General features: G+C 38.8%; 1 protein-coding gene across 8 annotated transcripts in view; it reads left to right on the top strand.

The window, feature by feature from the left end:
- The window catches only part of PLEKHA5 (pleckstrin homology domain containing A5), a 236,646-nt gene that overhangs the window by 151,312 nt on the left and 69,638 nt on the right, over positions 1 to 15,696 (top strand). For all 8 annotated transcript variants that reach the window (XM_082636505.1, XM_082636500.1, XM_082636504.1 and 5 more), the window contains 3 exons: positions 4,970 to 5,070; positions 8,099 to 8,214; positions 12,369 to 12,836. In XM_082636505.1, the coding sequence (XP_082492631.1) occupies positions 4,970 to 5,070; positions 8,099 to 8,214; positions 12,369 to 12,836 (685 nt within the window). The remainder of the gene's footprint in view (positions 1 to 4,969; positions 5,071 to 8,098; positions 8,215 to 12,368; positions 12,837 to 15,696) is intronic.

Below are 15,696 nucleotides of genomic sequence, written 5' to 3'. Positions count from 1 at the left end.
TACAATTTTCCTTAAAGGTTTTCCCAGTCTTGCAGAAAGTCAGGATTTGTAACTCATACATTATTCCTAAGCTTATAATTTGTACTTTTCTCCCTTTTTCAGTACGTTTTATAGACTATTTAGAACTTTAAATAAGAACAAGAAAATGTTTGTTGTTTCTCATATAAAAATTTCTTAGTGTTAATTTGCAACAAAAAGCGCACTGAGTTCCTTGTCTTTTACTGTTATTATTGCTCATGGAAAGGTGCTTGCTACTTTTCACCTTTATTAAAATAGAAAAACTTTTAACCTAATTTGAAAAAAGTAAAGGTGAATTCAGAAGCCATGTTGAGTATGAGATTCCATATTATTATTAACCATATGCATTTTACATTCAATGTATTTATTAATTTTAGTACAGTTCCCCAGACAGGAGGAATGTGAAAAAGAAGAAGATATAGAAAGGAAAGATATAACATTTAACTCACTTCCATTCTTCAGGTGGTTGGAAAGAAGCATATGATACTACACTCTCACTATTTTATCAATAGGAAATGTCAGATTTTAAATAAAAACTGTCAGATTTTAGTGAGATGATCATAATAGCTTGCAATTTTTGGAGCGTTTACTATATGGTAAGCACATAACATTATGATCTTGTCCATCTCTTCCTCACAGCCACCTGATAAGGTGGCAAATCTTATTATTCCCATTCACACGAGAGGAAACTAAGGGCAGCAAGGTCCAATTGCTGGCCTGTCTCCCCAAGCAAGTCTCAAAGCCAGGATCTGCACCCAGACACTTCTCCTAAACACCCAGATCTCGTCTTCTCTCTCTCTCTCTTTTTTTTTGGTCACGTTGCACAGCTTGTGGGATCTTAGTTCCCTGACCAGGGATCGGACCCTGGCCCACGACAGTGAAAGCGTGGAGCCCTAACCACTGGACCACCAGGGAATTACCAATCTCGTCTTCTCTTGTACCCTGAATACAATGGCCCCATTCATTTCTTCCGTATGTCTCAAAGCATTTAATACACTAACATACAGAATGTGCTGTCAGAATTTTTTGACAGGTCAGTCTGTGTTTTACGGATATGGGAAATAATACAGAGAGAGAATAAGAGCTTTGCTGTTTTTTTGCAATGGGATAGCGTCCAACACCAGATGGAAGCTCAGGTTCCGACTGTTCTTTACAATATACCAGGCATATTGTGAACACTGTGATAAAGTACTGAAATTGCTCTATTCTGTAGTCAGTCTGTTGAAAAAATTTACCATGGGACGCAATTCACTCAACGAATGTTTACTAAGCAGGACCTGCTTCGTTCCAGGTATTTTCAAAATAGCAGTGAAAGAAAGCTTCCATGAAGCTTGTCATCTAGAGAGGTCAGGGAGACAGTAGATAGATAAATAAACAAGACCATGGTAAGTGTTTTTAGGAAAATAAGGCCATGGTATGAAAGAGGGGCATGGGGCAAGGGCCTCTTTGGACCAGGGCTCTGTGCCGATGTTTTAGGTAGCAAGATCCCAATGACGAGGAGGAGGCCGAGTAAGCAGAGCATTCCAGGTGGGGGGAGCAATAGTGCAAAGGCTCTGTGGTAGGAAAGTGTTTGGGATGTTGAAGGAGCAGAAAGAAACCAGTGTACCAAGCAGGGAGGTTAGCAGTAGGGGAAGAGATGGATGGGAGATCGCACCAGCCTTGGATTCTGTTGGAGTTGAGGTTCTGCCCAAGATACCATAAGGAAACAGTTGTGTATTTTTAAGCGTAAGAGTGATATGCTTTTGATTTACATTTCAAAAAGCTCACTCAAGCTGCTGTTAGAGAATGAGTTATAAAGGGGAAGGAAGGAAGCAAGAGTTAGCAGTTACTGTGTAGAAATGATGATGGCTTTAGGCTAGGGTGGTAGCTAACAGGGAGCTCTTTTTTTTTTTTTTTTTTTGCGGTTCGCGGGCCTCTCACTGCTGTGGCCTCCCCCGTTGCGGAGCACAGGCTCCGGACGCACAGGCTCAGCGGCCATGGCTCACGGGCCCAGCCGCTCCGCGGCATGTGGGATCTTCGGGGCTGGGGCACGAACCCGTGTCCCCTGCGGACTCTCAACCACTGTGCCACCAGGGAAGCCCCAGGGAGCTCTTTTGATGCACCAGACATCTTATTAGGTGGTAGGATGCAGAAATTAACAATATAAACCCATCTCCTTATGGAACTCACAGATTAGCTGAAGGAGTCTGAGAAAAAACGTTATAGTCTTCAGTTGTGTTGATGAGTGTTGACCAGGCCTGGACAAGGAAGGGATTAGGAAAGAAGGGTGATCTTGACAAAGGACTTAGCATATACAAAGCAGGAGTGAGCATGGCATATTTGTAAAATTACGTATAGGACTTAAGGAATGAAGGTTACGTCTGAAGACGTGGCAAGAGTAAAGGCTCAAAAGTAGATCAAGGCACAAAAGGCGTTTGTTTGTTATTCTAATGAATTTACACTCCTGTCTTGAATACAAAAATAGTATCAAGATCAAGTGTACATTTTAGAAAAATCACCGTAGCACTTGAACTAGAAGCCAAGAGACCAGTTAGCAAAATATTGAAGTATTCTGGTGAGGGAACGATAATGAGTAACAGTACTCCGGGCTGTAAGTTATTTACCCAGCTGTAACTGTATGTATTTCTTGTCTTGTTCCCAAACGTCTTTAAAGCGAAAGAAGGAATGGGGGAATCTAAAATGTCACTTGAATCCACTAAAATGTTGAGATTTTTATGGTTCCTGCCCCAGGTTGTGTTCCTCAGGAAGCGAGCCTTGTGATGGAGATCAGGGTGCAAGAGGCCTACTGGGGAGTGTTCTTGGTATTGGGACCTGGGCCCGGGGACGGAGGGAAGTAGGATAGGGCAGAGGGAGAAGTTAGGCTGCTGTGCAGGCTAAGAAAGGCCCGGCCGACTCTCCGTCCCCAACGAGGATTTCATTCTTTCTACAAACATCACTCAGTTCCTACCCTTCGCTTGGCAGTATACGAGGCCCTCTGGGTGATAGACACTAAGACAGTTACCTAGGTAGAGTTAAGACAGTAAAAAAATGTCAGTAAGACAGTTGCCTAGATAGACAGTTACCTAGGTAGAGAACTAAATGATTAGGAACATTTAAGTGACCTCGCAGGGGACTCTTCGGATAGTCATTTGACAGATGAAGATTTTATATGCCTTCATTTTTATGTAATAATGGCAGTAGTTACTGAACACTTGGTATGAGCTGAGTGCATTATTGCGTTCATTATGTCTGTTAACTCATTTAACCCTCACAACAAGTTCCTTAGTGGTAAGCCTTGTTTTCCTCAGTTTTGTAGTAGATGAAACTGAGATGCCCAGCATCAGTAACTTGCCCAGGATCTCAGAGCTGCTTGGAATCTGGCCAGGAAACAGTCCATGATAATCCAGTGAAGTCACCCTGTGCTTATTGCTGCTGCATATTCTGAAATAACTTTAGGAAAGTCAGTTTTCCAATTATGCAACATAGAAGAAGGTATTATTTGATAAAAAATAATCTTTTAATAAAGATGACTTCAAGCTGTTTCTGATTATATGCTTTATATAAGCATAAAATTGGATTTAAAATTAGAATATGACTCAATTATAGAAAATTGTCATGTTCTCTATAATTGATGTCTGCTGTCTGCCTCTTTTTTTTTTACCTTTTAGAATAAATTTGCACTTTTGTTCATTCTTCCTTGTATTAGTGAACTATACCTGAATGAGTACAGTATAGTAAAAGCAAAATTTTGTTCCACTGTTATGAGACAAGCTATAGAAATAACCTCTAATGTGACTTTTTTCTTTTGGAAGTTTCACCATATAGTCTAGAAGTGAGGGGAAAATAAATAAAATCCCTCGTTAAGTTTATAATAATAAAAAAACATGGCAAGCATAATAAAAAGAATTATTTCTCATTTATGGTTTTTCTCATTGGTGAGCTCATCAGCCTAATGCACAGCTTTATTAACTTGTCTTTTGGGTCTCTAACAATGTACTATGTATTTCAAGTTTCATAAACATCTCTGCCCCCAGGCAGCAAGTTAATAATGTGAATCTATACTGTGCCGAGATTAATGTTTTATCATTTTCCTGGGTATATTTTATGTGCTTGCCTTGTAGGCCTGTAATTTATTCCCATAACTTTATTCTATATTGTAGCAACTGATTAAAAACAACCCTTCAAAGATATATGCTTAAAAAGCATATGATTTTTATAGCATAGTTAACAATAATGTATTTATGTGTATCATCATTTATTCAAGATTTTTTGAGTATCTCCTACTGTTGTTCTAAATGTCTTCTTGGAGTTCACATTCCAGTGAAGAGAGAAAGAAGATAAATAAAAAACTAAAACATACAGTGTATCAGCAATAATTGGGGTGGTGGTGAGGGGAGACAGTGCTGGAGTTCCAGAAGGAGAAGAGAGGGCTCTGGGATGGGTCAGGGTGGGAAGCACTTTAAAATAGAGCAGTCAAGGAAGGCTTCATTGATGAGAAATTGAGCCAAGTCTGAAGGATGTGACAAGTGAGCCGTGCATTTGTCCTAGCTTTAAAACGGTTGCACATTTATATCCTACCAGCAATGTGGGTGGATTCCTTTTATAACTTTTCTGTGTCATCACTTATATACTAATGTAGTTTCAGTGAATCACATGTCAAAGGGCTTCGTAGAATGCCGTCTATATGCCAAACAAATGTATGTTGTTTTTCTGTCTAATTGACATTTTTCTGACATGTGGGCCAGTTTCTGATTTGCTTAGGATAGGGAAGCGTGTTGAAAGTAAAGCAGTATATATACTCTGCTGTTTAATATTTTCTTTTAAAACCTTACAAAGAACTACCTAAACAATACATGAATTCTTCATTCATATATGAAAATCTTTTGATTTTTGTCAAAATAAGTTTCAAGAAAATTTATTCTGTTTCATGAGAACATTTAAAATTCTAATCAGATGTTCAATTATCTCTTAGATGAGAAAGAAGAGGGTATTCTGGGAAGCATACTGTTGCCTAGTTTTCAGATAGCTATGCTTACCTCCGAGGATCACATTAATCGCAAATATGCTTTTAAGGTAAGGAAATAATCATACTTTTTTATTCTGTATTTGAATCTTGCACTGATTAAAAAGTGGATATTGACCATGGATTATTATAAAAAGATATTTTAGTAACAGTTATTTTTATATTTAAAACATAATAGTGGTCTTAGGGTCGAGGAGGAGAGTGTCCCTTTAATTAGGCAGTACATGCTCAAATGTTTAGGGGCCAAGCATCTTTTATGTCTCTACTTTCAAATGGTTCTAGTTAAAGCAAATATGTTAAAATGCTAATAATTGATAGATATAGCTGTAGGTGTCCTGGTGATCATTGTACTATTCCTTAAAGGTTACTGTATGTTTGAATTTTTTCATAGTAAATTTGGGGGTGGTGTGTTATTTAACATAATACATGTGTGTTCATGATTTTATAGGATATTTGCAAAGATATTCTTGGGTCTAAGTACTTCATGAACATCAGATAGTTTTGAGAGAATATTGCAGTTGAAACATTAAATCTATTACTAAATCTAAGCAGACCTGAGCCTCCCTCCCCTAACTAACAATACCCACCCATCTCTGTGATGTGCTGCCTTGTAGAGCGCCCTCAAGTAAGAGGCCACTTGAATGCTAAGTTGGTTATTTTTGTTTTCAAGGACCATACTGCATTCTTTGCTTTATGATTATGGCTGAAATAAATTTCAGAAGTCACCTATTTTTTTTTAAGTCAGTGTTAAATTAAGAACTCTGAAGGGTTTAAATTTTTCATTTTAAGGAAGAGAGGAAATACAAGGGTAACATTCTGTTATTTAACAATGAAAATGTTTGCACCATTATAAAATTGATTCAGTTTTTAATTCCTGTCCACTTTTAAAGAATACTCAGGACTGCAGCTGATTTACAACTTTTGCCAATTAATGTGTTACATTATTAGCTATGGAGAAAAAAGAGGGAAAGGCAGAGTGGTGGGAGGGTGATGGGTGACCTCAAAGAGAATGTAATATCTGAGCAAAGACCAGTGGCTACAAGGGCAGTCGCTACCCATTTCAATAAATGTTATTAACAGTATGAACCAGCGAAATGGAATTAAGTATTTTAAGATGCTATAGCAAACTCGAATACCGATAACTTAAAGTAATAACTTTTTAAAAGTACACTGCCCAACTCTATGATACTAACACTGTTATTTGGGCACAGGTTTAAATTTTTTTGTTTGCTCATCAACTTGTCAAATGTTTATTGAATCTGTACTAGTCATAGGACATTTTGCTGGGTTCTTAAACTCTAAAAAAACACAGATTTTAAAAAATATATAAATAAATAGAATGTTAAAATAGCAGTAAAAGTGACCATGCGTGTTAAGTATACTGTCTCTGTAATTATTGGGTTTAATTTTGATTGGATTTTATCTATAACGAGAATAATGATTTCTGTTTCAAATTCTCTTCTCTGCCATGTTGTTTTCTCTGAATTTATGAGCCACTTTTACTACTAAGTCCGTTGGCACTGATGCTGCTGCTTTCACAGTGGTAAGTAGAAACTATAGACAATTGTTGAACAAAACTGTGGAACTTAAAGCTAAATCGGGAACTTTGCCATCATCTTGTAAATATTCCCATTTGATGGATCACGAGCTTGGGTGTGGTTTGTTAGTGTCTTGAGTCCTGGCTACACCTGGGTCTTCTGAGCACCAGCCCAGTGTTCCTTCCGTTGATCACAGATAGGGGCAGTGGTCTTCATCCATTTCTCCAAAACCCCACTCAGCCAGTCCAGTGACACTTGGTGGTGGTTTTAATCATTTTAACAACCGGTGACATTTGACCTGTTTCTTTCACGTGGTTTCCGTAGATAGTGTTACATCCCTTACGTGGTCAAGTGAGATTTGTTGGTTCTGTAGGTTAATTTGCTCACTGTGTTGATTGAATTTATTTATATCCTGATTCTGAAAAAGATTCTGAAGCAGCTAATTTGGCATTGTAGGTAAAGCAGATAGTCAAGATCTCTGAGTGAAGTGTGTGGCTCCAGATATACTCCTCTCATCTCTTTAGACTGACTGTGCTTAGTACCCTTCCTTCTGCCTCATTCTATGCTGAAATAGCTTTTGTTTCATTTTCCTTGTCCTTCAGTGTCTACCAGGGAGCTGTCACAGGCATTCTTAAATGGAAATTAAGAATGGTTTCCCCCACAGAATTCCCCACCCTGGCCTTTGTTTTCTTTCTCCCCCCCCCCTTTTTAAAGAAATTTTATTGAAGTCTAGTTGATTTAACCATGTTGTGTTCATCTGGCTTTGTTTTCTGCTCTGATGTAGCTACTGCTGCTGTCCATCTTTGCGCTGCAGGCCCAGGGCTAAGCTGAGCACTCAGTGCTTGAACTTGGGTAGCTATCCCTCAGCAGCGCCTTCTTTGTGTTGTTTTCTGTTTCTCTGGATAGAGGCAGATTGTCACCATAAAGAAAGAAACCTACTTGCCCGTTATATAGGCCTCAAACCCAGTGTATTTACATTTTAACTCTGAAACTTGAGAAGAAAAGCTAAAGGGCAGTGCCATTTTGGGTCATTTATAAATCTTTTAGGTTTGTGTATAGGTGTCTGTAAGGATTAGTCAAAATGCTTTAAACAGCAGCACCTTTTAAGGGCTAAAGGAATTGGTAACACAAGAGGGAAATGCTATGACATGTACATTTCAATGAATTGTGTTGCTGGTTGCTCTGGAACATTCTTGAATAGAGAGATGTGAATTGTAGTAAATGGAAATTGCTAGGGATGTGTGCATGGAACAGGGACAGCCAGGTGCTTCCTTTCTTACCTCCTTCCCCTCCTATACATCTTTTTTTTTTTTTTAAGAAAAAGAAAAATGGTAAAGTTAGGAGAAGAAATGTAATATGTATATAGTTTATTGAATTGTATTTTTCTTAAGTCCCTCATTTCTATATCGGTATGTAAGACAAGTCTGCTTTCTTTGAAATTGGATAGTAATGATCTGTGTAGAGAGCCACTAAACTTTCTTTCTTTTTCTTTTACAGATACCATATTTCTATTTTAAATGATCGTGCCATTTTCAATCAGGCAGCCCATCCAAACATGCGGACCTATTATTTCTGCACTGACACAGGAAAGGAAATGGAGTTGTGGATGAAAGCCATGTTAGATGCTGCCCTGGTACAGACAGAACCTGTGAAAAGGTAAAGGCTTGTAGGGAAAATAATGGTGATTTCCACTTCCGTTTTATTCCATGCCTTGCAAGTATGTCATGATCATAGTACATATCATTTTAGTAGTCATGATATGAAACCATTTCTTCCTCAGAAAGCAAGGATTAATTCATGTTTTATATTAAACGAATACACCTTTAGTTAGTTTGAAATACTACCTGCATTTTTATTCCACCTACCCTCCTTATTCATTTTCACCTATCAGTGTACTGAGGTGAATCCAGAATCCTAACATTCCAACTGAATGTTCTTTCTTCTTACAGAATTACGTTTAATTTCCGGTAAGTACATTTTCAATTGCTATCTTAAAAGTACACAAGACAGTGTTTTTTAAGGTTCTGAATCTTAGAAGAGAATTTATAGTCATGAAGTTAATTTCATTGTGTTTTTATATTATGTTGTATGTTTTTCAAGTTTAATAAATTAAAATAAAACTTTTTGATGAGTTTCGTTTCTTTGGCATTTCTGGGTTAATTCTGATTGTTTTATGATGAATGTCTCCAGAAAATAGTTCATCAAGCGTTTAGATTATTTCTAAGTATATCTACTTCTTGATGAATTCTACCTTCTTTCTTTTAAAACTCCAGGGCTTAGATTCTTCAGTAATATAAATATGTACTGTTAAAATTGATCTAAGTGTGATTTTTTCCCCCTGCTTTAACATATGAATCATTTTAATATTTGACTATATTAAGAACTAGTGAGAGGAAATCTGTTTCTAAAATATGTAAATAGCAGCTGAATAATGGGCTTACAACATTTTTGTTATATATTCCTATAAGTTGAAGAAAGATCTATGATACAGTTAAATTTTTCTTCCAGTCAGCAACAATTGAGTGCATATCGCATATAAGGAAGATCGCTAACTTGCAAATTTGATCTTTTTGCTCTCTTCTCAGGAAATTATAGGATTGTTACATTGTAAATCTTTTTTTTTTTTTAAGTGTACCTGTTAATAAAGTCTTTTGACTGTGTTGGTTAAAAGACTCAAGTTGATGCTATATAAGTAAATTTGTGTTTATTTTTTAAAGTATCTATTCCAAATTAACTTAACTAATCACTAGTAATTAGAGCTAGGGAAAAGTATGGAGAAAAAAAGGAAAGAAGGTCCAGGGTTGAACTCTGGGACACCTGTTTTTAAGAGTAACCACCTCGGGGCTTCCCTGGTGGTGCAGTGGTTGAGAATCTGCCTGCCAATGCCGGGGACACGGGTTCGAGCCCTGGTCCTGGAAGATCCCACATGCCACGGAGCATCTAAACCCGTGCACCACAACTACTGAAGCCCGTGAGCCACAACTACTAAAGTCCGCGCTCCTAGAGCCCATGCTCCACAACAAGAGAAGCCACTGCAGTGAGAAGCCCGCACGCTGCAGCGAAGAGTAACCCCTGCTCGGCACAACTACTGAGCCTGTGCTTTAGAGCCCGTGCTCCGCAACAAGAGAAGCCACCGCAATGAGAAGCTGGCACACTGCAACAAAGAGTAGCCCCCGCTCGCTGCAACTAGAGAAAGCCTGTGCACAGCAACGAAGACGCAACGAAGCCCCAACGCAGCCAAAAAAAAAAAGTAACCACCTCAACCGTATACATTTTCTGGGTTGAGAGCTAATAAAAGGAAAATCTGCTTTTGGAATTCCATGTGTAAAAATGACCTGAATGGACATAAAAATGGGGTGATTATGATTGACAGCTAGAGAAAATTTGTAGGTGAAAAAAATTCTTTGAAAATCTTAAGATAATATTAACTTAAGAGTAGACTTTTCAGGGAATTGTTTAGAATACAGAAATCAATATAATAATTAAGATATATGATTGCCAGGTAATTTCAGTATTGTGTGTTCACTTATCCCAGAATTTCAACTTCCATTTTCTTTTCTTGTATTTTCCACTCTAAAAACTAATAATTACTCATAATTTATGGTGATAAAGATGATATTCAATATTTTGTTTTGACTGTGACAACTATTCGTTGAATATGTGCCCACAGCAATTTTTAGCCAGTTGTGTTGATATAATTTGCCCTATTAGCCAGGAATTGTTGAATACCACCTATGTGCCCAACCTGGTGTCAGTCACCATTATCCTCTAGAAATTATGTCCTTTATTCTACTTCTAGCTCTTAGCATTTTTATTCTGCCCTGGTAGTCTTAATCATTCAATATGAAGGTACCTAATTACTATGCTATTTCATTTCATAAGATAGGGAGATTTTGTTTACTTGGTTTTAAGGTATTGGGCTCTTTTTCCCGTATGGCCAGAATACTTACAAATGTTTATCATGGCATATCACCTAAGAGATAGAACATCCAGTGTTTAACTAGGCAGTTCATTTCTTCTAAATTTATAAAGTATTTAACCTGTGAACTACAATGTCATTGTCCCCGAGTGTGCAGAACATTGATGGCATTAAAATTCTAAGCATAATATACATTCTCTGAATAATTTCCATCTCTGGGCCCATTATTTTCATTTTCTATATTTGCATGTATTTTCTGCAGTAACTTAAATGTCAGTTTTTAAAATTGGATCACAAGTTTTACATTATTTATGTTATCTTAGCATACATTTCTGAATCAGTTTTAGTTCCACTTAGAGAAAAGTCAGCATGTGTCTTTTTTGATTACATCTCTTAAATCTTTGAGAAAAAAATTGAGGAAAAAGTCATTGCAGTTCTAATTTAAAATAATAGCTTTTGGTAGACTAGAGGTAACTAATTTTTAAAAACCTTTTCAGATATTTGATATTCAGTGTTAAAAAATCCTCCCCACCCCTGAATTTAGCACGGATGAATGTGCTTTTAGTGTAGATCTTCTCTGACTTTTATCTTTCAAGGGAAAGAAGCTCTATAGGCTATCTTAGTAAACTTAACAGTGTCTAATATTCCTTCGAATCTGGAAGCTGTGAGTTATATCTAACATAAATATATGGATAGTCCATAACTGTACTCCAAAGAAGATAGTCACATTTCCTTTTATTTTTTCTCACTGACTGTATTCCTAACTAGCTATCTCTGTACAGCTGTATAGGATATGTATAGATTATGTATTTTCTACACATCACTGAAACTGGCAGCAATAGCACTCTTAGGACCCAATAGGAGCATTATTATGTATTGAAATGTGCAAGGTTGGCCAGTTCCCGAGAGGGGCCTCCCTGGTGTGGTATGATCTTGGCAATTTCGTGCAGGTTCAGACACTCAGCTTGGTCTTGTCAGATCCTGGAAGTGATTGGTTTCAGGGAAGCTGATTCTCATCAAAAAGACCCAGATATAACAGCTGGCATGGTGAGCAATAAAACTGTCCACTGGCCCAGGCACATACTGCTGAGCAGCCCATTCTTCCTGTGGTGATGTGGACCCAAGATGCCAGATTCTAATCCACAATTGCTTGATGAGATGGAATGGTAGTGGTAATAAAGTCTGTGGCAGCCACTGATGTACTCATGTAGTCCTCACAACAATCTTGTCTCCTTGGTGCTACAATTTTCCCCATTCACCACAGAGAAGATTGAGGCTTGGTCAGTTTCTGCACCTTGCCCAAAACACCGCTAGTAAGAGGTAGAGCTGTCAGCTGAGCACATGCAGTCTGGCTCCAAGAGCTCTTACCTGAAACTCAGGTCCTCTTGAACACAGACACAGAGAGTTAATCAGTCATATGGTTCAGATCTTTGATAGCATCAGAGTGTAATTTCCATTGCCACAAACCAGAGTCATGTTTGTCTCATGGTGAGTTAACCCTCCTGGCTGGAAACCATGTTATTTCAAATGACGAGTTACTGTGGTCTTTTAAGTGTGGATTTTTGTGGTTTCACTGTCAAAGGGCAGTCTTATTTGCTTTCTTTCCAGATTTCTAATGGTGGGGACACTCATCACTTTTTTTCCTCTAGTGCTTTATACATTGTATATTTTAGGTTTAATTTTTTTCCCCTTTCTATTTATACATTCTGGTGTCGTACTTGAATTTTCATACTACAATACTGGGGATTTGTGCAAACTTCTCCTCTGTGACCGTTTCGGGGTTTTTTTTGGTAAAGTCGAGGGTAATTTTATATTTTTCCTAGATTGAATCCCAGAAATAACATGTGCATTACTTCATCTGATTTACTCTGGCTTTCTTCTCTGATTTCAGAGTGGATAAGATTACATCTGAGAATGCACCAACTAAAGAAATCAATAACTTTCCCAACCATAGAGTGCTCATTAAACCAGAGGTCCAAAATAACCAGAAAAACAAGGAAATGAGCAAAAATGAAGAAAAAAAGGCATTAGAAGCTGAAAGATACGGATTTCAGAAGGATGGCCAAGATAGACCTTTAACAAAAATTAACAGTGTAAAACTGAATTCTCTGTCGTCTGAATATGAGAGCGGGTCAACGTGCCCGGGTCAGACTGGACACTACAGGCCAGTCAATGTGAATAGTCCAGAGAACAAAACAGTCAATGTTAGCCTGGCAGATCTTAGAGGTGGAAGTCACCCAAATACAGGGCCCTTACACACAGAGGCTGATCGAGTCATACAGAGAACGAATTCAATGCAACAGCTGGAACAGTGGATTAAAATCCAGAAGGGGAGAGGTCATGAAGAAGAAACCAGGGGGTAAGTGTCTTGTTACGTGTTGTGAACCCAGGTTTCTTTCCTGTTATGTTGGTGGGAGACTGATTTCTGAGATACCAATTCAAAGTATTAAGTTCAAATTGCGTTTGAGATATTACAGCTTCGTTACTCATCTTGTTTTGATGGTGATCAGATAGCAGTGTTTTTTCTCTGCCTCTCAGTACTCTGTCACCCAACTTGACTTACAGCAAGGAGTCATCCTCCCTGGCCCAGCACAAGAGAAGGCATAGGCTGTGGGTACAGATCATGTTTGTTTGGGATGAGGAAAGGAGCAAGACCTAGCCTCACCCCTCTACATGCACACGTGCGTACACACATACACACGTGCACACACACACACACACACACAGAGTGAGAACTTGTCTTCACTCTCCCCACTGCCCTGCTGTTTTCCACTAGTAGCTTCTGCAGCTTGATGTCATGCAAAGCTCTCCTGAGACATGTAATGTGGAGACCAGAAAGGCTTAGGCTCTCTAGTTCTCAGTCTCATTCCTTGGCTTTCTTAAACTCATAATGCACATGGCTAAGTATTATATTTATTCATCTAAGCGTTTATTCATTCATGTACACATCTGTTCTTTCATATACTTATTGTATAACTACTCTATGGTAATCATGGGGCCAGAAAGTGAAATACTGAAAAGATATAGTCCAGATTTCTCACAAAGGTTCTTAGTCCACTAGAGGAGAAAGTTAAACAGACAGGTACAGTATATGGTGACAAATACAGTGATGGAAGAACAGGATGTTGTAAGAAGATGTTTCGGGGACAACCAACACAACCTAAGGGTTCAGGAAAACCTCTTTGGAGGAAGTGAAATATGGGGCAAGATATGAAGGATGGTATGCTTGTCTTGGTTTACATATGCAAAGCTGATAGAGCTGGGAAAGGACTCTGAAGACATGAGTCTGGCTTAGGCACAACTGCTGTGATGATGGATGGGAAGCGAGGCTGGAGAGAGAAGCCAGAGGAGATGTGTGCAGATGGGTGTTTCAGCAGTATCATCCCTGCTGCAGAATCTGGAGAATGAATTGGAGAAAGTTCAAAAACTATTGGAATGAGTGAAATGAGGAGAGGAAGGGGATGTATTCACGATATAATTGACAAGGCTAGTTGGGTGCTTGGATGTGCTTGATTGCAAACTGGTCTCACTCAAGTCTAATTTGAGCGGCTGGGGGAAATCAAGAATGACGCCCTGCTTTTTGGTCTGGTCATCAAGCGTCGCCCGGTGCCTTTCACTGCATAGAGAAGGTTTGGGAAGAGAGAAGGAAATGAGTGATTGGACAGGTTAGATCTGAGGTGCCTGCAGTCTGTACCTCCAAAGAGAGATCTGGACTTGAATAAGATTTGGGGTGTCATCATTATATCAGATATGCTTAAAGGTAAGGATGAAAATCAGAAAGAACATTTACATTTAAAGGGAAAAAAAGGCTTCCCTGGTGGCGCAGTGGTTGAGAATCCGCCTGCCGATGCAGGGGACACGGGTTTGTGCCCCGGTCCGGGAAGATCCCACATGCCGCGGAGCGGCTGGGCCCGTGAGCCATGGCCGCTGAGCCTGCGCGTCCGGAGCCTGTGCTCCGCAACGGGAGAGGCCACGGCAGTGAGAGGCCCGCGTACCGCAAAAAAAAAAAAAAAAAAAAAAAAAGGAAAAAAAACGGATGGTGGGCCTGCAAAGGAGACCAAAAATAAGGGCTAGAGGAAACGGAGGAAAAGCAGGTGATTGTGGATGAGAAAAAGTGTTATGTTGTTGTTAGGTGGGAAGCTGGTGATGCAAGATTTATAACGTACTTTAATGAACTAACAGTAAAATTAACTGAAGACTTCCTGTAACTCTTACCTCTCCATAGTAGGAAACCAGAAAGCAATGAGTCACTAATGTTTTGGTTAAAAGAAGATGACCTTTTGTAATAGTGGCATGTCCTTCCGGTCTGGGTGGTTGTCTGCCAGTCTCTTCTCTCAGGAGTGCAGCTCAGCCAGGGCTGCAAAACCCGACTCCCGTGATGTTGCTCACTTCCGTTTTCTTCTCCTCCACCCTCAGTGCTCACTTTTCTAATTTTCTCAAGGGACAATTGTGAGAAACAGTTGCTGTTTCAAAAATAAAATTTGATTCGGCAGAAGAAAAGCCAGAGGTAGTTCTGGGCGGTGGCGGGGAAGAAAGGATGTTTGAAAGTACTTATAAAGGTAATTGTTTTCAGGGAAACAATAATGAAAATCCCAGCCAGAAGATTTGCTGCATCTCTACCCAGCTGATTAAATCTCACTTCTCAATAGAAGCACTTTTCCTCAAATAAAATCATACTTTCTTAAGGTTGAATGGGTATAGTTAAAGGGGTTCAGTATCTGGAAGTTAATTTTTTTTAATTGTTGAGCCTAAGTATTAGTTTTCAAGCACTTGTTAAAGTCCTTGGTTGGGTATAATTAACACACATAAAGGCTCTTTATTTTGACTGCAGACCTTCCAGCTTCTGAAGGCTAGTCTTAGGTTATTTTGAGCTAAGGTTTTCTCCACGTTGCTCCACCAGCTTCAGCTTCACTGGCTGGAGTCCAGTTTGGATCACTGAAATAGATCATCTACATTATCATATGAACTTCATGCTTAAGAAACAGTTGCAAGGTTTTATAATGAAATAATTTTTATTGGTGGGAAGAAGCATAATAGTAATACGTGGTATAATTCGTTTTGTGAAACTTTATGAAAGGCTGGCTTTTATTCCTAAAGTTCTGATAGAAAGAATAGAGGTTTAATATGTAGTCATATAGTAGATGCCTGCATCTGTGAGCAGAGCCTGAAAGTTTCTTTGTGAGTCGCGGGCAGCGTTCAGATGCCTGAGCCTAAGCCAT

This window comes from Mesoplodon mirus (genome assembly GCF_964341445.2).
Source record: "Mesoplodon mirus genome assembly, chromosome: 11".
In the NCBI taxonomy this organism is placed as follows: Eukaryota; Metazoa; Chordata; class Mammalia; order Artiodactyla; family Ziphiidae; genus Mesoplodon; species Mesoplodon mirus.
The sequence above is the reverse complement of the archived record's forward strand: the minus strand, read 5'-3'. Positions and strand labels throughout refer to the sequence as shown.